This window comes from Labrus bergylta, chromosome 19 (assembly GCF_963930695.1).
Source record: "Labrus bergylta chromosome 19, fLabBer1.1, whole genome shotgun sequence".
Taxonomy (NCBI): domain Eukaryota; kingdom Metazoa; phylum Chordata; class Actinopteri; order Labriformes; family Labridae; genus Labrus; species Labrus bergylta.
The window spans coordinates 563,378-588,254 of record NC_089213.1 but is presented as its reverse complement, the minus strand read 5'-3'; the positions used below and the strand labels follow the sequence as shown (position 1 = coordinate 588,254).

At 39.9% G+C, this 24,877-nt stretch overlaps 3 protein-coding genes and 1 pseudogene across 3 annotated transcripts in view; all 4 read right to left on the bottom strand.

Moving 5' to 3' along the window:
* LOC110004288 (major histocompatibility complex class I-related gene protein-like) overlaps positions 1-3,771 on the bottom strand; it is a 7,365-nt gene extending 3,594 nt beyond the window's left edge. The window contains 2 exon segments of the mRNA XM_065948386.1: positions 833-1,099; positions 3,589-3,771. Coding sequence (XP_065804458.1) covers positions 833-1,099; positions 3,589-3,646 — 325 coding nt within the window. The 5' untranslated portion in view covers positions 3,647-3,771.
* The window catches only part of LOC110004705 (collagen alpha-2(XI) chain-like), a 105,304-nt gene that overhangs the window by 21,510 nt on the left and 58,917 nt on the right, over positions 1-24,877 (bottom strand). The window lies entirely within an intron of this gene.
* On the bottom strand, positions 5,972-6,835 carry LOC136177135 (general transcription factor II-I repeat domain-containing protein 2-like; annotated as a pseudogene).
* Positions 11,788-23,694, bottom strand: LOC110005123 (major histocompatibility complex class I-related gene protein-like). The gene is made up of 8 exons (XM_065948117.1): positions 23,362-23,694; positions 20,387-20,653; positions 19,851-20,129; positions 19,080-19,373; positions 13,769-13,864; positions 13,622-13,639; positions 13,399-13,480; positions 11,788-12,831 (listed from the first exon to the last, which is right to left on the bottom strand). The coding sequence occupies exons 1-7, from the start codon at positions 23,417-23,419 to the stop codon at positions 13,425-13,427; spliced, it is 1,068 nt and encodes a 355-aa protein (XP_065804189.1). The 5' UTR covers positions 23,420-23,694; the 3' UTR covers positions 11,788-12,831; positions 13,399-13,424.

The window sequence follows — 24,877 nt, the reverse complement described above, 5'->3', positions numbered from 1 at the left end:
ATCTAAATGAATATAATCTAAATGAATATAATCTAAATGAATCTAAATGAATCTAATCTAAATGAATCTAATCTAAATGAATCTAAATGAATCTAATCTAAATGAATCTAATCTAAATGAATCTAATCTAAATGAATCTAAATGAATCTAATCTAAATGAATCTAAATGAATCTAATCTAAATGAATATAATCTAAATGAATCTAATCTAAATGAATATAATCTAAATGAATCTAATCTAAATGAATATAATCTAAATGAATCTAATCTAAATGAATCTAATCTAAATGAATATAATCTAAATGAATCTAATCTAAATGAATATAATCTAAATGAATCTAATCTAAATGAATCTAATCTAAATGAATATAATCTGTAGTTGTTCTTGTTCATATTTCGGACACAGGGAGGTCAGTACAGTAGAGTTGTGCTGTTTGACCTTTGACCCCTCTGATCTGATGGTCATATTTATCATGGCGTCCTGTCAGTCAGCTTCATGAAAACATGCTGCTCCTCCTCTCATGTGAGGACCCAGCAGAAGCAGCCTGTGTCCCATTTGGGGTCCTGCTCCTCAGTTTGAGAAACCAGGCAGTAATGTTCCTCTATCAGCTGTGTGTTGTTGGTTTGTTGTGATGAACACTCCTGACTCTGTGTGTGTGTGTGTGTGTATGTGTGTGTGTGTGTGTGTGTGTGTGTGTGTGTGTGTGTGTGTGTGTGTGTGTGTGTGTGTGTGTGTGTGTGTGTGTGTGTCTGTGTGGTAACATCTGTTCACTAAAATTCAGGATCAAATTATAAACAATCTTTTTTCAGTATAAACTGAATCATAAACAAACCTCCAGTTTGGTTGAAGCGCCGCTTTAAAATGTCAAGGCCGACTTTGAAGACATGCTGGTAAAACACAGCTCTCTGAGTCTCCCACTCCCAGTAGTCAGCTTTGTCTTCTGTGACTTTCTTCATCCAGTCCTGTTTGGGTTCTGCTCTCTTGGTGTTACTGTCGTAGTATCCTGCCTGAATATCATCAACCATCCCAACAGCCACAAACTCTGGGAAGTTTGTGACTTCAGAAGACGCCGTGAAGAAATACTTCAGAGAGTGCATCTCTGTAAGGACAAAATGTTTTCATCAGTTTAATCTGAAACTTTTTGCATCATTGAACAAAAGTTATTATCCAGCACACAGAATCAAAAAACACTTCCAGTACATTCAACCAAACCTGATCATCTCTCTGCAGTCATTAAATACTCCAATTAATTTAGAGATGAAAAGAAAAAGTTCTCCTGGAACTCTTATTCTGATATTTCTGATTCAAGTGTTAGAAAATGTTTTTATACTGAAATTATTTATTCAACAAGTCAAATATTCAAGTGATGCAGTCATGCCCCTGACTTTCATTGACAGATATGTTTCATTAAGTGGATTTTTTATTGACTTCTTGACATCTCATGACTAGTCCTCACGTAGGCGGGTTTTATTATTTGAGTTTTGAAAGGACAGTGTTGGAGGACAGCAACAAAGAAAAACTATTGAACAGTATATGGAGCACAGTTTAAGAAGCTGTGTAGACTGAGTGGAGCTGCACAATCAGCCAGCGCAGAAAAACTCAATTAGAAAAAACTCAACTAAAAAACTTCAACTAAATGACAGATCATTTCTGAATCCTGCATGTTGTCTGCTTTCTGAATGCACGTCGATCATTGTTCTGTTTTTAATCTGCTCTTTAGAAAAATATGCACTGCTCAGAACAAAAAAGCTTTTAGATAAATCTGTGCAGGAATAAATGTAACCACTTTGAATAAAGTCTACAAACTTTGTAGTCTTTTTAATGCTGAATTGTTGAGGCTGCTGTGGATGTTTTTTTGACTTTCACAGATTAAAACCATTTATTTCTTTTTGTGTGGGAAACACAAACTGAGCTGTGACGTTTCAGTTTGAGAATAAAGTCGTGACTGCCCTCTGGTGGACAAACTCTGTAATGCAGACTCTGTTTCTAAATGATGTTCAAGCTGCTTCACTGTTTTCTGTCACTTATCGGCCAACATAAGCACAGAAAACTAAATATGTGCAATAAGCTCACATCAGCAGATATGTGTTTCTAGATCCACTAAACAGTCTGATGTTTGACTTCAATGAAATGTTGGAGCTTCAGGGTTTATGTGATCTCAACTAAACAACAAACAAACATGTAAAAGATGAAGATCATCTGTGGAATAGCTTTGAGCTTATTCATATTTCATATACAAATATTCAGAGGTAAAACAATAAACCGAGATTAACTTCATTTTGAGGGTCAGGAGGTTGATTATGTTTCTGATTCTTTGAGCACATATTTGAGTTTGATCCTCACAAAATGAACTTTAATGACTGTGACACTCTGATTATATGTTAATTATCACAATTCATTCAAGTGAAATAAGTATTTATACCACATTGATTATACTACATTAATAACAAAACACTTTTTCTAACATTAAAGTGTCATGAAGGACTTAAAGAGTCCATTTAAATGCTCTGTTAATGGTTTTAGAGGTGAAACACTTTGAAGGCATTTAGTTCCTTTTTCTTTCTGAATCAGAGTCTATCTGCTGTGTTCACTGTAGTTATGCTGCTATTTTAACATTCATGGTCCTGTTCATATGAACCGGGCCTTCATCATTTCTCGGCTTGTCTTTTGGAAAAGATAACTAGCAGACACTTTTAATAGCCTTTCTCACAACAACACTTTTCTTGTAAGTATCAGGGTGTGAGGACGTGAACAAACAGGATTTACTAACGTCAAATTAAATGTTCACTTTTCACATTTCAACAAGCTGCTTCAGTCCTGAGAACAAACATCAAATGAAGCTTTCATTTCTACCAACAGTTTATGGGTGTTTCTTCAACTAGGTGCACTTTTGGCCCTGTGTACTTGTAGAAAAAACTAAATCACACTTATCAAAGTCCCATAAGATTATCTAATTTTCATAGTTTTAAGATACAAGAGTGGTTGAACTGCCATCACAACATCATTTGGTCATTCTTGACATATTATCTGACCCTTAATGAACTAATGTCATTTCTATCACATCTAAACAAACGACATTTTGTCTAAAAAATACGTGACACATGACACCCCTAAATAAATATATGACTATTTCAGAACTAGTTCTGCAATTTTATAACATTTTACAATTTTTATACATTTGTAAATTAAATTAATTAAATGTCACAAGGGGTCAAATGGCTTAACGCACATTAACCTCAATATGAAGTCTAATGTTGGATTCTGTAAAATGTGTTTTGAAATAAATAAATTATACAATTACATTTAGTAGAGTATCATCTAACAAATTGTGGAGAATTTTTTAATATATAATTAGAACTTTTGGAATATTTTCCAATAATGTGTGCAGTGATGGAAATGACAGGGTGTTGTGGTTTGGTTCAGCAGTGGACCAAACCACTGTCAGGCAAGGGGGAAACCTGATCTTTAAAAACGTCTTTATTTAGCACAACTGTGGGATCCAGTGTTTGTAGTCAAAGAACCACCCTTATAAAGACACGCGACATTTCCCTCTTTCCATTAAATCGTCTTCAATGAATCTGAACTCACCTGCCGTCGTGTCGTGGAGGAATAATCCCACGAGAGACACAAACACCAGAGTCTTCATTGTGACCTGTGAAGTCTTCAGCTTCGTCCAACTTCAAACATTTATGTTTTTCATAAACTTCTTGAGAATCTGCGTGTTTCGAGCTCTGAGGGTGAAATGAGGTGAGGAGAAAAAAGATCGCTGACTTCCACCTCTGTCTCAGCCAATAGGAATTCAGCCTGAGCATCGACGACTCTAGTAACTCGGTCACATTGACTCAGACAGTTTGTGAATGAAAGGGGAAGTTAACTCCGCTTGTTTGAGCCCATGACAGAGCATTGGGAGACACGCAGGACTTTATTCATTTATCACAGTAGTGTTAAACCTTCAGATGATCAGATTATTTTTATATATTTTGTTGGTTAATGTGAAGTTTTAAGAACAAGTGTATACATTTGTGAGAGTTCAAAGGTCAGATACAGGGATAATCTGGAGTTTGTAGGGATGTAGTTGAGTCTTGTTGTGCTTTTGTTCTGTATGGCTGCTCTGGGATTTAATAAAAAGTCCTAATCCAGATATAAATATAGTTTAATATAAGTTATAGTGAGTAAATGTGGTGAGGTGCTCTCCTGTCCTGCAGTAACTCAATGTGCTCTGTGATTATCAGATATTTAAATACACGTGTGCACAATCATAACATTGAATAATGTTATTAAATCAGATGAAGGAGGACGTCTTATACCTTTTTGAAGTACTTATCATTTTCTTCTTTTATCACTTTCTGCATGTGTTGTGTATAACTCTTCAGTAGAGGTCTACACACAGGTCTTAGCACAGATTAGGCCGACTGTCAGGACAATCACTGACACACAAAAGATGGTTTGAATGAAATAACATCAGATCACACTTTACAGATCCAGCTTTATCTGACAGGTCCAATGATCCTGAACTAGTTTGGAGCTTTGGACGCTGAAAACTGCTGGAACAAGAGAAATGTGACACCTTTGTTGATGTTTGAACACCTGATGCTGTGTTTCATTTTGCTCTGCTTTTAGTGCTGAGTAAACTCTGCTCCAATCCTCACTCATGGTTTGAGAAGATCGTAAGGTTTTAAAAGATATCACTATATCACACAAACAAAGCTTTATAAGAGTTATTTTATCTAAATAACTTGAACCTGCATTCTTTCTAATGACCAGCAGGGGGCAACTCCACTGGTGGCAAACAGAGAACTGGACTGTATGGAAGCAGTTAATAATGAACGAGTTCTGAGACAGAGAAAAGTTAAAATGACTAAGGACCCATGACTGACTGATTGTCTTTTCTTCATTTCATCTGAGGTGAGGTAGTTTGGGTTTTTCATTCAGATGATTTGTATTTTATTGTTACGTTCTCGGGGAAGAGGGGAGAAACAATAAAATAAAACCAAGGAGGAATTAGGTGTAAGCTAATTTAAACAGAATTATTTAAAAACTGCAGGAAAAGGTCAAACTGAAAACAAACTTCTTTGGCAGAATCTAATTCATCTTTAATCTTTAATGTCAGTAGAATTTTTTATTATGATAATAATAATAATCTGCTTTCTCAGCAGTTTAATAGAAAAAAACAGTTGACCAAAATATTTCTTGTATCGGCTAAAGGTTAAAAACAGCTGATGTCATGGTTTACTCTCGTTTAGTTCATTCCTTGTTTTGTTGTTATTTTCTGTCTATCAAGAAATATCTTTATATGATTAAATATGCCTCATACTTTATAGCCTGATTGATAATTTTCAGTTAATTTAAACTATTAAGATTATAGTACCTTCAGCTCAAGTCATAAGTCCATGAGGACTGACCGTAGACCAGGGTGGGCAAACTTTTTGACTCGCGGGCCACAATGGGTTTTAAAATGTGACAGAGGGGCCGGGCCAGGAACAGATGGATGGAGTGTTTGTGTGAACTAATACAAATGACATGTAAAAGCCATTACATGAAAGGATTTGGCCTTTAACAGGTAGCAAAGCATGAACATGCAAGGCTCATTGTACAAATTGATTTCCAAATGCATTCATTTGATTAAATTAAATTTGAATAAACACAGTAGAGAAACTCAGGTTCAGTTTTAGTGGGAACAGTGTTGTTGATCTCCCTTTTTCGCCAGTGCATTAAAGTCCGGAGTTAGTTTTGTAGTGGCAATTCTCAGGATAGATCCGAGGTGTTGGTCAGTTAACTTGGATCTGTGAGGGGCTTTGTTGCTGTTCATGACGCTGAATGTCTGCTCACATACGTAGGTCAAACAAAGCCAGCATCTTCTGTGCCGTCCTCCGGAGGTTTGGAAACGAGGCTTCGTTAAGTCAAGCATAAAAGTCATTCAGTTTAAGAGAGTTGAACTTCTCCTTTAAGACGGAGTCAGACTGAAGATTGATCAGTTCCAATTGCAGCTCCTGTGGTGCTGTTTCAGGGTCTTCTGACAGGGGACAGGACACCAGCTGAAGCTGAACTTTTCAATGTTTTCAAAATCAGAAAACCGACGGCAGAATTCTCCGTGCAGGTCGTCAAGGGATTTGCTGTATTTCTTTGCGTTTGGCGTCGCCTCTGTCTGCATGGCAAGTGTGGGGAAATGAGCGAAAGATTTGTTTGCAATTTGTCTGGAGAATAAAGTTAGCTTGGATTTGAAGGCTCTAACATTTTTGTACATGTCGTGCACAAACTGATCTTTCCCCTGTAGTTTCACATTCAGCTCATTCATGTGTGAAAATATGTCCACAGCAAAATGCAAAGTCACAAAGCCACTTCTTGTCGCTTAGCTCAGGAAATTCGTCGGATTTCTCCATTAACTCCAAAAATGTGCCGATCTCCTCTTTCAGCTCCCACACTCGTTGAAACACTTTGCCCAAACTTAACCAGCAGAGAGAGAGTGGTTCAGTAAGTCCTGATGATCAGTTTCCTCCAGGAACGTAATAAACTGTCGATGCTGAAGTCCCCTTGCTCGTATCAAGTTAACAAGTTTTCCAACTGGATTCACGACATGATTAAGCTGCAATACAGACTTACACAGAGATTCCTGATGGATGATGCAGTGAAGGAACATAACATCCTGCTCAGGGTTTTCCTCGTTCACTTTATCCTGGATTCTTTTCAGCAGCCCAACATGTTTTCCAGTTAAATTTGGCGATCCATCCGTTGTGACATTGGCAAGTTTACTCCAAGGTAGCTTCATTGTCTCGATGACAGCAGACACCTGGTTATAAAAGTCCTCTCCTCGCGTTTTTCCTTTCAGGGACTCCATGGTCAAAAACTCCTCCGTTATCTCAAAACTGTCATTAATCCCTCGGATAAAAATGAGGAGCTGAGCAGTGTCTTTAACGTCATTACTTTCATCCAGCGCTAGTGAATAGAACTTAAAGGACTCAGCCTTTTTCTTTCATTCTCTATATCTTCATCAATCAGTTCCACACGGCGAGTCACAGTCCTGCGTGATAAACTGATTTTTTCAAACTGGCTCTCCGGACACAAAGAGACCTGCTGTCTCTACTGTGCATTCTTTTAAAAACTCACCTTGGTAGTTGACTCTTGAATCGCAGTTTGTTGGTGAAATGTTGCTGAGTCTGTAAATTAGCCTTCAACCTCTGAGCCGCCCGTTCTTGCGCGGACTGCTTGCTAGCGTAGTTAGCATGCTTCGTAGCAAAGTGACGGCTGATATTGTACTCTATGAAAACTGCGACAGTTTCTTGGCATTTCAGGCCTTTGATCGGACTTCAGTGAAAAACTATTTAGTTGTCCACTCCGTATTAAACACTCGGCACTCACTGTCCACTTTTCTTTTCTTTGGCCCGCTCTTTTGTACAGAAGGGTTCATCCGGGTTCTTAAGGGAGTAATACACCACACTCTGAAGTGCGCCATCTATTGGGGAAATTACATTACAGGGGAAAACAAACAAGGTTTAATTATAATAACATTTAATTTGATAATAATATAATTTGGACAAGTTCGGCGGGCCGGATTAAAAAGCCCAACGGGCCGTATATGGCCCGCGGGCCACAGTTTGCACATGCCTGGCCTAGACGGTATAAGTACTACCACATTTTTCCATAGAATCTTAAAGCTTTCTCAATTTTTTTTGTTTGAATCAAACATTTTTCCTCCTGTTTTTTGGGTAGACAGGAAGGTCAGATTTGTGTTTATTTTAAACATCAGGTGAGATTTCTTTCATTTCTAGTTAGCAGAGATTTTGTTGGTTATTTCGGAGCACCCTGAAGTCATTGCTTCCTTTCTATTGATTATCTTTCTAAAATACATATCTGCTTAAATATTTGATCTATTGTTGTAAAAAAAAATAAAAAAAAAAATAATTAAAAACATAAAAATAAGATGAATTAAAAAGTGCGGGATGTGATATAAAGTATTTGATTTTGGTTTGATTTAAAGAATGTTTTAGATATCATAAAATACATTAAGTTTTGATGATTTAAACATCTTTGTTTTCAAATGTTCTGTAAATTCACCACTGATGTTATCTTTAGATTTCATTCTTTGACACTGAACATGATCTGAGTTCCCAAATAGAACATTAAAGGTTTTCTACCTTTTCTGTTAAGTTTTGGTATCTTGTATGTGACCTGTGATCTTTACATATGTTTTCTAACCACTCCTAAAACATTTTGATGTTATGTGGACGGTGTTAAAACGATGTTATTGTCTATCATGGGTGAAACTCAGAGGCCATGTACTTAAAGAAGGTAATTGGTAAACACCTCAAAGAGAAATTAAAATCATGTTCAAACTTTTCTCCCTTTAAAGAAAAATAAAGTTAAATATTAAAAACGGGGGAACTGTTAGTACGTATTTTCATGGATTCATTCATCTTGATAATTTTGTGGACATATCTTTAAATTCTGTCAACCATCTCACAGTAATTCTACTTTTGGGTCTGTGAAGCTGTAACCTTATATGATGAAACATGTAAATTGTAGCAGATCTGTGTTTGCATAGGAGCCAACTATATGTTGTCAACAACTGTTTGGTAGACAGAGAGTCTACATCTGATACGTATACAAATCAGTGTCATGTCATCTTTATTGTTTTATAGTGATGTACCCAAATGGAAAGGAATTTGTTGGCTGTACCTTCTAGCAGAATATAAGCCACACTGTGTGATGAAGACTTTGGTCCATTTTGCCATTTTGCCAATGATTGTCAATGATTGTGAGATCTTGGTCAGCATGGGTCAGCGATGGTCTGCACTTTGTCAGCCATGTGTGTTGTGTTTCTGTGTTGTCTGACCATGGCTGAATAAATCTAAGATGATCCACAGTCTGTTTCACGTTTTCATAATTGTCCATCTACTACAGAAATAACCCCCACCTAACAGTAACTGTCAGGAACATATTTTACAGGCTCAATCTTGGAGCAGGATTTTGTTTTTCTTTAACTTTTAGAGCAGCTTTTTCTGTTCTTCAAAAATGTTTCTGTCAGTTTCTGTTTTTTTAAACAAACATACTTAGAGTTGTCAGTCTTATTTTTCTGAAGTTCTCAGAAGTATAAATGCCTCTGTACTTGACTCCTTCTTTTCATCTGAATTTCTGTACATAAATAAACTGAGACATGTTCATCTCTTCACTGACTGACAGGATGTTTTTGTTTTGTTATTTATAGATTGTACTTTAACAAGTCCAGGCACAAGGAGTGCAGTGTGCGTTATATACACTGCAAATATGTGTCACATTGTCAGTTCACTTTGTCTCACATTCCTGCAGTAAGATTTTAACTTGCTTTCTTTTTTCCTTTTTTAGGATTAACACAGTGAAATATCAGACGAGGCAAAGTCAGAAGTTACTAAGCAACAGAATCAGTAGGCTACTTGGCTCAGTTGAGTGGTTGACACACAGTTCTCTCATGTTGTGCAGGAAAATACAGCAGAGTTTAGTCTCTGGGTTTTAAGTGAAAGACACGTTACAGCTAAATGTTCAGTTCAAGTTAACTGACGAATAATTTGAGAGACTTTTGTTTTATTGTAGCCACATAATGACATTAAACAAGAAGAGAGACAATGTGTGTGCCAATTGAAAAGACATAAGGACATATTTTGACTATGTAATGACATGAAATAACTAGAATATCAGCTCACACCAAATACATATTGTTATATTATTAAATATACTTTATGGTCTGATTGATCATTTTCAGTTAATTTAAACTATTAAGATTATAGTACCTTCAGCTCAAGTCATAAGTCCATGAGGACTGACCGTAGACTGTTAGAGACACTGCGCTCCCTCTAGTGGACACATAGAAAACTACAACAACACAATCAAACAGAACACATCGTTTTATTTCTGTTTTTGTTGTGACTGGGAGAGCGAAAGTTTGTAAAGTTTCATTGTGTATCTTGTTAGTTTATTTGTTCTGTTAAAGTTGTTAAAAAGATCAACGTTATACATTCATGTTAGTTAGAAGAAAGCTCTTTTTACAAACCGTTGACCGGAAGCACTCGTTGCTGAGTGAGCCGTTAAAACAACACCGCCCTCATGTGGCCACAGGACGTTACTGCACTGAAGTAGAGTCAAGACAAAACACCGTTTTTCTTATTGTTAAACTTGGTTTTATATATTATTTTACATCTATTTATTTTATTTGACCTTTTATATATTACATAACCTCCATTTGTTTTCATTGAACCTTTAATATCATATAATTTATCATATCGTTTAAAGTTTTCTTTACTTTTCTTCAAAATATGTGAGTTACCCTTAAATAGTTTATGAGTTATTCTCTGTGTTAATTCAGCAGCAGATTTGGAGAAGTTTTTAGATTACTAGATAATGTTTGTGATTGATCTATCTTGGTTAATCTTTTTCCAGTTCTTACCAGTTAAACCAGTTAAACCAGTTAAAACAAAAGAATGGACTCCTCATCATCTGTGCTCTCTTGTGCTTATCGACAGATCACTGATGACTGACTGATTGGTATGAATCATAGACTGTAAATATTATGAATCCCTAAACTTGTGAACCCCAGAGCCCCCTAGACTGTAAATGTAAAGGGCGGAGCCCCACAGAGTAAAAGTACTTCCAGTCACTGACATAAAATAAAAATAAAAAAAACCTTTTCAACAACACACATTGACCTTTGTTACCGTTCCTTTGAGCCTTTTGACATCAGTTTATGATCCACAACCACTTCCTGTTTCTGTGCTTTAGTTCATTAACTAGACTCTTCTCCTCTGTCGCCCCCTACTGGTGAAAGGAACTAAACTCCATTCGATCTGCAGAGTCCCTTTGCACCTTTAAGAAAAAGCTAAAGACCCAGCTCTTTATGACCACCTACCACCTTAATGATATTATTGATGATGATGGTTTTGTTTGATAATGATGATGAAGATATTTAGGATAGTTTTGATGCTGATTAGATCTCTGAAGAACAGCTGTCGATGTTGTGCTCTGCCTCTGGAGTGATATTTTTGGATAGGTAGTCGAATTTAAATCAGGAGAGACGAGTGAATTAAGAAAAAAATGATTTATTATAATGGATAAGATGGAAATGTGACTTGACAGAAATACTTTGGAGCTTGGACTCTATGGGGGTGATTGATGTTTGAAGAATAACAATTCTGAGTGTTGACAGAATAAATCCCCTGATGGAGTCCAGACCCTGGTGGTGCTGAAGCTGAGGACATGATGAGACCGGATGGGTGAAGAATTGATGGATGATGATTCTGTGAAAACGGGCGGTGATGGGGAGGTGGAGGGGCGCACGAAACATCAACATGAAGGAACTAAAGGCAGAGAAAGAATCACATTTAAAAGAGAGCAGAACGATGATAGGCTGACAATGAAGGAGGAACGCCATGCCATTGGTTAGATGAGTACCGCTGACGAGACAGCTGATTATCCAATGACAGCTGGAGAATAACAGGGGAAACGTGAGCGAGCGTGCAAAAAGGGAAGAATGAGAGAAAGACCCGATCGTGAAGGCAAATATAAAGTCTTCCTGACTGAACTTACACCAGAGCTTCATATCAGAGACCAACATGTTTTTAATGTTTGGCAGGGAAAACAAGTTTTTAACAACAGAAAAAGACTGAAAGAAAATCTGCAGTACCATTTTCTTTTTTATGTGAAAAGATTTTTTAACAATATCTTTTATTATCATTTATGGAAAACACACACAGGTCTTCATATCTGGAAATCTGCTCCTCATTTATTCAGACACTTTATGTGAAATCACAAGAAGACACACACTTTGAATGTTTAAGGGCTTTATTGAAACACTAAATCTATATTTACAGACAGCTTCACAGAGAAACATTCAACATCCCACCAACCATTCAAGATCTTAACTCAAATAAAACTAACAACTTTTCTTTTCATCACATCAATGTGTGATCAGCTGAAGCATTTAAACTTAATATAAAAATATATATCACAGAAGAAAAAACAACATAGTCCTGATTACTAATGAAAAACCTTAAAACACAAACATTATAAATCTCTTGAGCCTCGTTTAAATCAACACACTTCATTACTTATGCAGAAATAAACAGTACTGAGGAGCTGGTGAATGGAGGCTATGGTCCTACAAGCGGGCGGACCAGGTTCAAATCCGACCTGTGGCTCCTTTCCTGCACGTCATTCCCCGCTCTCTCTCTCTCCCTGATTTCAGACTCTATCCTCTGTCCTATCTCTACAGTAAAGGTACCAAAAGCCCAAAAAGAAATCTAAAAAAAGAAATAAGCGAAACTATTTACACAACTGGAAAACAAAATGTTTAATGTTTGTATTGTGTGTGTGTGTGTGTGTGTGTGTGTGTGTGTGTGTGTGTGTGTGTGTATGTCTTTATTATCGTATTTATCACCAACATTTGTTTTAGCACAAAGCTCCGAACACCAGAAGTATAAAAATCCAACTATGATGGATTTTAGATCAACACACAAATCTTTCTTCAACACATGAAGAGCGGCGTGATGCCGTCATAGATTCATCTTCTGATTCTCTTCTCTCCAGGTGACAAAAAATAAATCATCAAGTTTTCATTTAAATTTATTTAAGCGTCTTTTATCAGTGGAAAAGCTTTTTATATTTGAAACTAATGTCACCAAACAACCCTAAAGAAGATTTGAAAAGCATTTGTCAACTCTTTTTCAAACTCGTTTTCTTTGTATTTCAAAGATTTAAATTTAAATTCCCAACTCTGATCACTTCATGTCTGATACGATGAGAGCCAATGAATTCTGAGGAGAGCGTGTCGGTCTGCTCCTTGTTTCAGTGCAGAACGTACCCGTAAACCTTTAGAGAAAAAGACAGAAGAAAGAGAAAACATGACATTAAAAAATATTTATCATCACTTTTTTTTACAGAATTTATCCACAAATCCAGGTTTTAACATCAAGGTCAAAGGTCATGGTGATTTCATCATTGAAGCACCTTTCTTTAAATCATCTCCCTTCACTTCAAATACACTTTTTCACTAAAATGAGTCATCAACTTTTTTACAATAACAAAGAAACGATCTCCTTTATGCAGTTTTATAATCAGATTTAAAGAATTACTGTAACAACCAAAAAGAAAAGAATAAGCTCGTATATGAAAACATGATAATAAACATGACAGGACTCAAAAACACGTTCACACACACACGGTTTAAAAACTGTGTGTCTTCCTCTGATTCCTGATTCCTCTTCCCCATTCACCTGTGACTCTCTTTTCTCTCTGCCTGTAGCTGTGGTTACCGCCTCTGTCCAGGTGACGCAGCAGCAGAAGTAATGTTTACATGCAGTGTCTTCCTGACTTACCACACACACCACCAGAACAATGACTATATCCTGAATTAAAGGCTTATTTCATGTAACTCACTGGGTTCAGGGTCCTCTCTTTGTCTTTCAGGTATTTTGATTTGGAAGCATCATTTGTTGCTCCACAGCCGGGTCGTTTACCGCTGTAAGATCAGAAACACAATGTTAGCACACATCCGACTCTGAAACCATCATTTACACCAGAAAACACTCCAGAAACCCTTTTTCATTTACAGAGTTCATTTAAGGTCAAACTTAATATAATAAAATCAAGTTCTACTTACGGGATGGAGGGCGTTTGGCTGAAACAGAAAAAAAAAGATTGTTCTAGATTTATTTCATTGAAGGTTATTTAAGGTCCCCTCAAGAGAACTATTCACCAGATGTAAATATAAAAAACATGTTTGAATGTTTCCACTTTGCTCTCTCACCATTTCTCTTCTTATACAGGCAGAATCCAGCCACACAGACGATGGTTACAAGAAGGAGAACAACAGCGATGATGACAAAGATCATGTAGGAATTCACTGTTGAACACAAACAACACACAGTCACACAACCTGTGATCAAACAGGTTAAAGGTTCATTAAAGACAAAGTTTCTCCTTCTGTCAGTTAGCTCGTCTTCATCACTGTACCTTTGATTCATTTTCTACATGTAGTTGTTTTTTCCCTTCACCTTTATGTCTTTTATTTCCATGTTTGATTGTGGCACAATGGTAACCGCTAACGATTACATTCAAACCCTTTTTTCTCAATATTATTGATTTAAAGTAATTTAAAGGTTAATGCGGCTGCACTGTGGTAACGAGCGGACAGGCGGTAAAAAACAAAACTATTCTGTCCATTAATAATCTCTTTAAAGATCTCTGTGTTTGTTTCATCCTGATCCAAACCTTTAAACTATTTTTCTGAATACTTTTACAATTTGAAGAGTTTGAAAGAAAGAAAAAGTTGTCATGTCCAGCTCAGGGTCTTAGGTTGTTTTTATTTCTATCTTGTTTTATTTTCTGTTTTGGGTCACTAATTTCTCCTCTCGTTTCAGATCCGTCACTTCCCGCCCTCATGTGTTTCCCACCTGTGTGATTGTCTGCCCCGCCCTGATTGTTCCCAGCTGCATCTCGTTGTCTTCCCCCTCACCCTACTATTTAGTCTGTAGCTTCCCTTCCTTCTGTGCCAGTTCGTCTTCGACCCCTGTGAGAAGCGTTCAAGCCTTTTGTTTCCCCTTTGATCACTTTTTTGGATTGTATCTTCTTCAAGAGTAAAGACTGTTTTTTTTCCCCCATCAAAGACTGCGTCGTGAGTCGTGCTTTTGGGTTCACTTACCTGTGGTGTTGTTACACTACGAACTGGCCAGTGAAATGGACTCAGCCGACTCAGATTCCCTGCAAGCAGCCCTTCGAGCTCAAGGCCGGCAACTGGTGCAACATGAGGAGCAACTCAACTCAGTCTGTATTGGAGAAAGGGGAGTAGGAGTTAAACCCAGTCTCTTAGCCAAATTAAAGTCCATGAAATTCCCATCAGCCCCAGAGTCCACTAACAACCCATGAGGGAGGGAGAGACAGGAGGAGATGAGTTTGGACTTAGTTAAGGGTCGAGAAGGAATAGAAGAAAAAGTTGTTCGGCTCACCAGTACCCTTCTCTCTACGGATGAGCCTTGTCTTTTACTGGACAGGAGGAGATGAAATGCCCCAGTTGGGAGCAGTAGATACACCTCCCCTCCTGAAGACGGCGCTGTCGCTCCTCAGGGGTCAGTCTGGCCCTTCCGAGCTGCATAGGTTCTGCCGAGGTTGTCGAGGGCGCCAGTGGGCTGGACCCCTCGAGGTGATGTGGTGGAGATCCGCGAGGAACAGGACGATTGGAGAATGACTGCCCCTTCAGGAACGATGGAGCTGACGCATATTTGGACATCTCCTTTTCTCTCTCTCTGAGACGATTGTCGATCTTGATGGTAAGGGAATGAAATGCACCATTTTGGAAAACCTGTCCACCACTGTTAGAACAGTGGTCTTACCTTCTGAAGGTGGCAGTCCTGTGACAAAGTCTAGTGAGATATCGGACCATGGACGATGGGGCACAGGCAGAGGTAGCAGGAGACCCGGAGGAGGACGCCGAGATGATTTACACCGGGAACACACAGGACAAGCTGCCACATACTCCTTGATATCTTTCTCCAAACAGGGCCACCAGAATCGTTGTCTAACGATGAATGATGTCCGTAGAATTCCAGGATGGCAGGAGAACCGGGAGGTGTGAGCCCAATGAATAACCTGAGAACGGAGCGACACTGGGACCAACAACCTGTTAGGAGGGCAGTTGTTAGGCACCTGGGCGTTGGCATTGGCCTTATTAACCCTCCCTTCAATGCCCCAGGTAACTGCTCCCACTACACATGAAGAAGGCAGGATGTTATCGGGAGGTCTTGTGGCAGTGTTTTGGTCAAACAGGCGGGACAGAGCATCAGGCTTCTTGTTCTTAGAACCAGGGCGGTAAGTGAGACAAAAGTGAAATCTATTAAAAAAGAGAGCCCACCTGGCTTGTCTTGCGTTGAGTCGTTTAGCACTCCTGATGTACTGCAAGTTCTTGTGATCTGTCCAGACGAGGAAAGGATGTTCCGCCCCCTCCAACCAATGACGCCACTCCTCCAGAGCCACTTTGACAGCCAACAACTCTCTGTTACCAACATCGTAGTTGGCCTCGGCTGAGGACAATTTCCGTGACAGGTAAGCACAGGGGTGGAGCTTGTTGTCTGTAGGAGACCGCTGGGAGAGCACAGCCCCGATGCCCACTTCGGAAGCATCCACCTCAACAATGAACTGAAGGTGGGGATCTGGGAGTCTCAGGATCGGGGCAGACACAAAACTAACTCTCAGCTTTTTGAAGGCCTTGTCAGCCTGAGGGGACCACTGAAACTTCACAAGGGGGGAGATTAGGGTGTGCAGGGGTGCAGCAATAGAACTGAAGTTTCTGATGAATCTTCTATAAAAGTTAGCAAATCCCAGAAAACGTTGCACTTGCTTGCGATTAGTGGGTGTGGGCCATTCCGAGACTGCACTAACCTTGGAGGGGTCCATTTGGATGTTGTCTTGTGAGACCACAAACCCCAGGAACGGCACAGAGGACACATGGAACTCACACTTTTCAGCTTTCACAAAGAGCCGGTTGTCTAGTAGGCGTTGTAGGACCTGACGTACGTGCAGAATGTGAGTTTCCTCATCTGGAGAGAAGATGAGGATATCGTCCAGATAGACGAAGACGTAGTCGTTGAGCATGTCTCGGAGGACATCATTGACCAGTGCCTGGAACACAGCTGGGGCATTTGTAAGTCCAAAAGGCATTACCAAATATTCGTAGTGACCACTAGGGGTGTTGAAGGCAGTCTTCCATTCATCCCCCTCCCTTATTCTTATCAAATGGTAGGCATTTCTTAGATCTAGCTTGGAAAAGATCTTGGCTCCTTGTAATAGTTCAAATGCAGTCGAAATAAGAGGGAGGGGGTACCTGTTCTTGATGGTTATGTCGTTGAGGCCACGATAATCAATGCAAGGACGGAGGGTCTTGTCCTTCTTGTCAACGAAGAAGAATCCGGCACCAGCAGGGGAGGAGGAAGGGCGAATTATTCCAGCAGTAAGGGACATCAATGAACGCCAAGTAAGCTTCCAGTCTTCCATTGGGAATCAAGTGTGTCTTTTGAATGACCATCTACAACAGATTATGGCTCGTTTGGACACACTTGGAGTTACTTCACCTGTTGAAAGCTTTGTTCCATCTCCGAAGACACAATCTGCTTCGGTCCCTGCCTCCTCACCTCAGGCACTGGTAGCTCCCACACTGCACCTTTCTAAACCAGATTTTCTGGGGACTCAGACAACTGTCGCTCGTTCCTGGTTCAGTGTGGGCTACACTTTGAACTGCCAGCTGCCTCCTTCCCCTCAGAGCGGGCAAAGGTGGCCTATATAATAACGCACCTCTCTGGCTGTGCAGAGGCTTGGGCCACTGCTGAGTGGGCTAGAGATTCTGCCGTTTGTTTTTCTGTGGACCTCTTCACCAGCACTCTCAGGAAGATTTTTGACCGTTCCACTCCTGGTCTGGAGGCTTCCAGGTCCCTCCTCAGCCTTCGTCAAGGTAGACGCCGGGTTTCAGATTATGCAATCGAATTCCGCACCCTAGCTGCAGACAGTGGTTGGAATACTCCCTCACTGCTGGATGCCTTTTACAATGGACTTTCTGACGGAATTAAAGACCAGCTCGTTCCCTTAGAGCGTCCAGCAGACATAGACTCCTTCATTTCCCTTTCCAAAATTGCCATCTGCCAAAGAAACTGCAGAAGCCTTGCTGTCCAATGTGTTTCGTCTCCATGGTTTCCCTAAAGATGTTGTTTCAGACCGAGGTCCCCAGTTCATCTCAAAGTTTTGGAAAGCCTTCTGCTCCCTGCTGGGTGCCACTGTCAGCCTCTCTTCTGGTTATCACCCTGAGTCGAATGGGCAAACTGAACGGATGAATCAGGAGTTGGAGACCTGCCTTCGCTGCCTGGTCTCCCATAACCCATCTTCCTGGAGCAAACACCTGATATGGGCTGAGTATGCGCATAACACCCTACCATGCTCTTCCACTGGTTTTAGCCCGTTTCAGTGTGCCTATGGCTATCAGCCACCTCTGTTCCCTGAGCTAGAGTCGGAAGTCAGTGTCCCATCAGCTCAGGCCCTCATTCGACGTTGTCGGCGGATATGGAGACAGGCCCGGCTGGTGCTCCTCAGGACATCTGCAAGGTATAAGAGGGGAGCAGATCGTCGTCGAGTTGCAGCTCCCTCGTACCAGCCGGGGCAGAGAGTCTGGTTGTCCACCAAGGATCTCCCTCTGCGAGTGGAATCTTGGAAATTGGCCCCTAGATTTGTTGGACCATTCCCAGTGTCAAAGGTGGTCAATCCTGTTGCTGTTCGTTTAAAGCTCCCGAGACCCTGGAGGATTCATCCTACGTTTCATGTGGCACGCATCAAACCGGTTCAAGAGAGCACACTCGTTCCCGCCTCCAGACCCCCTCCACCCCCCCGGATTATTGATGGCGGACCGGCTTACTCCGTTAAGCGCCTCATGGCTGTTCGACGTCGGGGTCGAGGTCGGCAATACCTGGTTGACTGGAAAGGGTATGGTCCAGAAGAAAGATCTTGGGTGCCGTCAAGCAACATATTGGACCCTAGTCTCATTCGGGACTTCCATGACCGTCATCCAGATCAGCCTGGGACGTCGGGTGCCGTCCCTAAGAGGGGGGGTACTGTCATGTCCAGCTCAGGGTCTTAGGTTGTTTTTATTTCTATCTTGTTTTATTTTCTGTTTTGGGTCACTAATTTCTCCTCTTGTTTCAGATCCGTCACTTCCCGCCCTCATGTGTTTCCCACCTGTGTGATTGTCTGCCCCGCCCTGATTGTTCCCAGCTGCATCTCGTTGTCTTCCCCCTCACCCTACTATTTAGTCTGTAGCTTCCCTTCCTTCTGTGCCAGTTCGTCTTCGACCCCTGTGAGAAGCGTTCAAGCCTTTTGTTTCCCCTTTGATCACTTTTTTGGATTGTATCTTCTTCAAGAGTAAAGACTGTTTTTTTTTCCCCCATCAAAGACTGCGTCGTGAGTCGTGCTTTTGGGTTCACTTACCTGTGGTGTTGTTACAAAAGTCACAACTAAACTTTCCCTCCATCACACGACTGTTACAGTCAAATCCTCTCTTTCATCACTTCTCATCGAGGTCTTACCGTAGTTGGTCTTGATCTCTCGTTTGTCCAGTTTGGTGACAATGTCCTCCTTCACACCAGAGAGCTGAAACACACAGTCGTACTTCCCCCAGTCATCAGAGGGCAGTTGAAGGTCAGCGCTGATCTGGAAGGAGCCGTCGTGGTTGGGGAGGATCTCTCCATTGTCCACGTCCTCGTGAAGCTCCTCTCCATCTTTCCTCCAGAACATCATGGCTCTGTTGGGGTAGAAACCTGTAGCGTGGCAGGTGACCCGAGAGGAGGGAGTCTTCTGGAGGAGAGACACTGTGGGGAGGTCTGGAGGACAAACAGGAAGACAGATTAGAGTATCTTTATCAGGATTTACTCTTAAATACTGTTACAACTCATGTTTGATGACACTTTTTAAATGTACTGGTAAAAAAAGGGACTTTAAAATCCAGTGAGTCAACAATGAAAATCAACCTTATTAAAGTATAATTCAAAGAAGAGAGGGTCAGAGGGGAAGAAACAGAAGAAGAGAGGTGAGGGGGGTTCAGATGGATTGATGAAGAAGAAGAAGAGGAGAGAGAGAAAGTACAATAAAAACACAGAGAAACTTTGAGAGAGAGCGATGAGCAGCAGAGAGAAAGAGATCTAACATGAAGGGAAAGGTAAGGGGAAGCTTAAAGATGAAGACAGAGCATGTGTGATAGAAACATGTGTGAAATATTTATTGTTCAATTACAAGATAAACAAGAAAAGAAGAAGATGAACATTGTCAGAATTCAACTCCATCAGGTCATTAGATCCTACTTGTTCTCATCAGAGAGCTCCTCCCATAGTTCACATACTTCTTCAGCCAGTCAGGACACTCCTTGGTGTAGTAGTTCTTAAGATCCTCTAACTCAGCTTTGTCTTTATTCCACTCCTGTTTGATGAAGACAGCCTGTTGTTGTGCAGCGACCCACGTCATTGTCTTCGTGTCCAGAACTATGAAGTCTTCTCCATCATAACCATACTGATCATAACCATTAACATCTCCAGTCTCATCATCCCACTCACAGCCGTACATCACCTGGACAATGTGAACACCTGAGAGAGAGAGAGAGAGAGAGAGAGAGAGAGAGAGAGAGAAATTCCTTTATTATTACATCAGAGACACACTGAGTCTCTCTCTCTCTGAGTTGTAGTCCTTGTGAAAGACTTCATCCAACAGATTCAACCATGAACACACACTCCTGACTCTGTGTGTCTGTGTGTGTGTGTGTGTGTGTTAACATCTGTTCACTAAAATTCAGGATCAAATTATAAACAATCTTTTTTCAGTATAAATTGAATCATAAACAAACCTCCAGTTTGGTTGAAGCGCCGCTTTAAATTGTCAAGGTTGACTTTGAAGACATGCTGGGCAACCACAGCTCTCTCAGTGAGCCACTCCCAGAAGTCAGCATCATCATCTGTGACTTTGTTCATCCAGTCCTGTCTGGGTTCTACTCTCTTGGTGTTACTGTCGTAGTAATCTATCTGAAAATCATCAACCATCCCAACAATCACAAACTCTGGGAAGTTTGTGACTTCAGAAGACGCCGTGTAGAACATCTTCAGAGAGTGCATCTCTGTAAGGACAAAATGTTTTCATCAGTTTAATCTGAAACTTTTTGCATCATTGAACAAAAGTTATTATCCAGCACACAGAATCAAAAAACACTTCCAGTACATTCAACCAAACCTGATCATCTCTCTGCAGTCATTAAATACTCCAATTAATTTAGAGATGAAAAGAAATTTCTGATTCAAGTGTTAGAAAATGTTTTTATACTGAAATTATTTATTCAACAAGTCAAATATTCAAGTGATGCAGTCATGCCCCTGACTTTCATTGACAGATATGTTTCATTAAGTGGATTTTTTATTGACTTCTTGACATCTCATGACTAGTCCTCACGTAGGCGGGTTTTATTATTTGAGTTTTGAAAGGACAGTGTTGGAGGACAGCAACAAAGAAAAACTATTGAACAGTATATGGAGCACAGTTTAAGAAGCTGTGTAGACTGAGTGGAGCTGCACAATCAGCCAGCGGAGAAAAACTCAATTAGAAAAAACTCAACTAAAAAACTTCAACTAAATGACAGATCATTTCTGAATCCTGCATGTTGTCTGCTTTCTGAATGCACGTCGATCATTGTTCTGTTTTTAATCTGCTCTTTAGAAAAATATGCACTGCTCAGAACAAAAAAGCTTTTAGATAAATCTGTGCAGGAATAAATGTAACCACTTTGAATAAAGTCTACAAACTTTGTAGTCTTTTTAATGCTGAATTGTTGAGGCTGCTGTGGATGTTTTTTTGACTTTCACAGATTAAAACCATTTATTTCTTTTTGTGTGGGAAACACAAACTGAGCTGTGACGTTTCAGTTTGAGAATAAAGTCGTGACTGCCCTCTGGTGGACAAACTCTGTAATGCAGACTCTGTTTCTAAATGATGTTCAAGCTGCTTCACTGTTTTCTGTCACTTATCGGCCAACATAAGCACAGAAAACTAAATATGTGCAATAAGCTCACATCAGCAGATATGTGTTTCTAGATCCACTAAACAGTCTGATGTTTGACTTCAATGAAATGTTGGAGCTTCAGGGTTTATGTGATCTCAACTAAACAACAAACAAACATGTAAAAGATGAAGATCATCTGTGGAATAGCTTTGAGCTTATTCATATTTCATATACAAATATTCAGAGGTAAAACAATAAACCGAGATTAACTCCATTTTGAGGGTCAGGAGGTTGATTATGTTTCTGATTCTTTCAGCACATATTTGAGTTTGATCCTCACAAAATGAACTTTAATGACTGTGACACTCTGATTATATGTTAATTATCACAATTCATTCAAGTGAAATAAGTATTTATACCACATTAATTATACTACATTAATAATAAAACACTTTTTCTAACATTAAAGTGTCATGAAGGACTTAAAGAGTCCATTTAAATGCTCTGTTAATGGTTTTAGAGGTGAAACACTTTGAAGGCATTTAGTTCCTTTTTCTTTCTGAATCAGAGTCTATCTGCTGTGTTCACTGTAGTTATGCTGCTATTTTAACATTCATGGTCCTATAACATCCAGAAGAAATCACTGTTACTGTTCTGACAAAAAGAGGAATGTCTGTGTCTTATATTTACTGATGTCAACAGCGATGTGGGTGAACATGACAATTGAAAATTAATATTTAGTATTTATTATAAGATATTTGTTTTCTATAGAACAACGTGAAGTCATGGAGTCTGTGGCCAGTGACGAATGCCAAGTGTCACCTGCACACCAAAAACTGTAAGTATTAGAAAACATAGTGTTATCTATTATTATGAGTTGCAGCTACCTTGTTCAGTATTATTCCTGCAGTGTGGTGGAAATGACGGTTAAACTGAGTGACAGATATATTTTGAGTAAAAATTCATATTTACACACAAAATACTAACATGTTTTTTGATTGTTTAAGTGCTACTTAACACAAGCACATCAACATTGATATGATTAATCACGATTTATAACTACATTTTCATTGTTGAACATATGAAGTTCGGGTGTGGGACAAGGGCAAAACAGTGATATTGAAGTTCATTGTCACTGTTTTGCCCTTGTACCACACCAGAACTTTATTACTTTATTACTTTATTACTTCATTTCTGTTTACTGTGTGGTTTTGTGGGTTGATAATGTGTGGGTTTTATTGTATTGTCTGTTTGTCTGTGTGGCTGTATGAACGTCCATCTTCCCTGAATGTTAAACTGTAGTTGCCTTCTATCTTTGGTTTCCCGTCCGGTTAATGAAGTCTGCTTTACTTGTTTAATCGGTGGAATATGCGCACAGACATATCAGCACTTGTTCTGTTTAAACATCAGCAGGTCACTCACTGATAAGTCCCTGTCACTGTAATAACACCCTTTGTAATCTGCAGCAGCATTTCTCTTCGTCCCGCCCCGTCTTGTATCTCCATACAGCTGATACTAAACCATAAATGATATACTATATTACTATATAGGCTACAGCATATGCTATATAGCCTATAGACAGTTTAAGGGCCCACTATTGGTCCCCGCCCCCTCTGCAATGAGCCACAGGCTCCGCGCCTAATTGAAGCATATAAAGATGTTGAAACGTAAGTAAAATACATATTGGAGAGAAGGTAAAAACATTTAAGACAGTTTTATTGTTTATTTATCAAAGAGAATGTGAAAGTGTTTGTAGTCAAAGAACCACCCTTATAAAGACATGCGACATTTCCCTCTTTCCATTAAATCGTCTTCAATGAATCTGAACTCACCTGCCGTCGTGTCGTGGAGGAATAATCCCACGAGAGACACAAACACCAGAGTCTTCATTGTGACCTGTGAAGTCTTCAGCTTCGTCCAACTTCAAACATTTATGTTTTTCATCAACTTCTTGAGAATCTGCAAACACATTCAGGCTATGCGACGGAAAACCTTTGATCCCAATAAAAGTAGTGATGTGTCGTCATGAACGATTCGTTCAAAACAAACGAATCATCTGGGTGAACGAACTGAACTGAATCACTTACTGAAAAGAGTCGTTCATTTCTCAACTTCAGTTGTTCTCTCCTCTCTCCGGTCTCGTCTCTCTCTCCAGACTGTAAGAGTCTCTCAAAGCCCGCCCTCCCTCTCCTCTCATGTCAGTGATACCTACTGACTGAACCAACAGGACGGAGTCGGTCAGGAGCTCTGTGTCTCTAAAGCCCACCCCTACTGGCTAAATGACACCACCCGCTCCCTCCGGCGAAGCTGCAGAAAAGCAGAAAGAAAATGGAAAAAAGACAAACTCCAAGTGTCGTATGAACTGGTAAAAAACTGCCTTGCCCAATACCAAGACTCTGTCAAAGCAGCAAGGACAACATACTTCTCCGATCTCATATCACAAAACTCCAACAGGCCCAAGGTTCTTTTTAAAACCATAAACTTACTGACAAATCCCTCTGAGCAGACCTCTCAAGCCTCCTCCACATTAACCTGCAATAATATTTTAGAATTTTTTGTGGAAAAAAACAATGATATAAAAAAAGGAATTTCACCATCTTCTGCATCACATCCTGACCCTCCCTCAGCTGTGCAGGTATTTAATCGATTTGATCCAATATCTCTCTCCTCTCTGTGAGAAATAATCCTTCACTTGAAGCCCACAACATGCCCGTCCGATTGTATTCCCCCTCGCCTACTGAAAGAAACATTTAGCACTATTGGCCCCAGCATCCTCTCCATCATCAACAACTGCCTCTCCACAGGATGCTTCCCAACCGACTTTAAACATGCGATGGTTCAGCCTCTTCTGAAAAAACCTAACCTAGATCCTAACATTTTATCAAATTTTAGACCAATCTCCAAACTCCCATTTCTATCCAAAATCCTGGAAAAGGTCATCTACAAACAAATCAACCCATTCTTAAGCAATAACCAAGTATTCAAAGCACTCCACTCTGGTTTTAGAGAAAACCATAGCACTGAAACAGCTCTTTTAAAAGTTCTTAATGATTTGTTTTTAGCAGTAGATAACGGGGACAGTGCAATTTTAATACTTTGAGATCACGGTTGACCACAGCCTACTAATCACCAGATTAAAGGACTGGGTTGGGATCCAGGGGCAAGCCCTAAATATGTTCAAATCCTACCTGGAAAACAGAAGGTTCAAAGTATGCCTTAGAAATACCATCTCCCCCTCGGCCAACCTCACCTGTGGGGTACCTCAGGGCTCAGTCCTATCGCCTCTTTTATTTTCCTTATACATGCTGCCCTTATAAGGAAACACGGTCTATCCTTCCACTGCTTTGC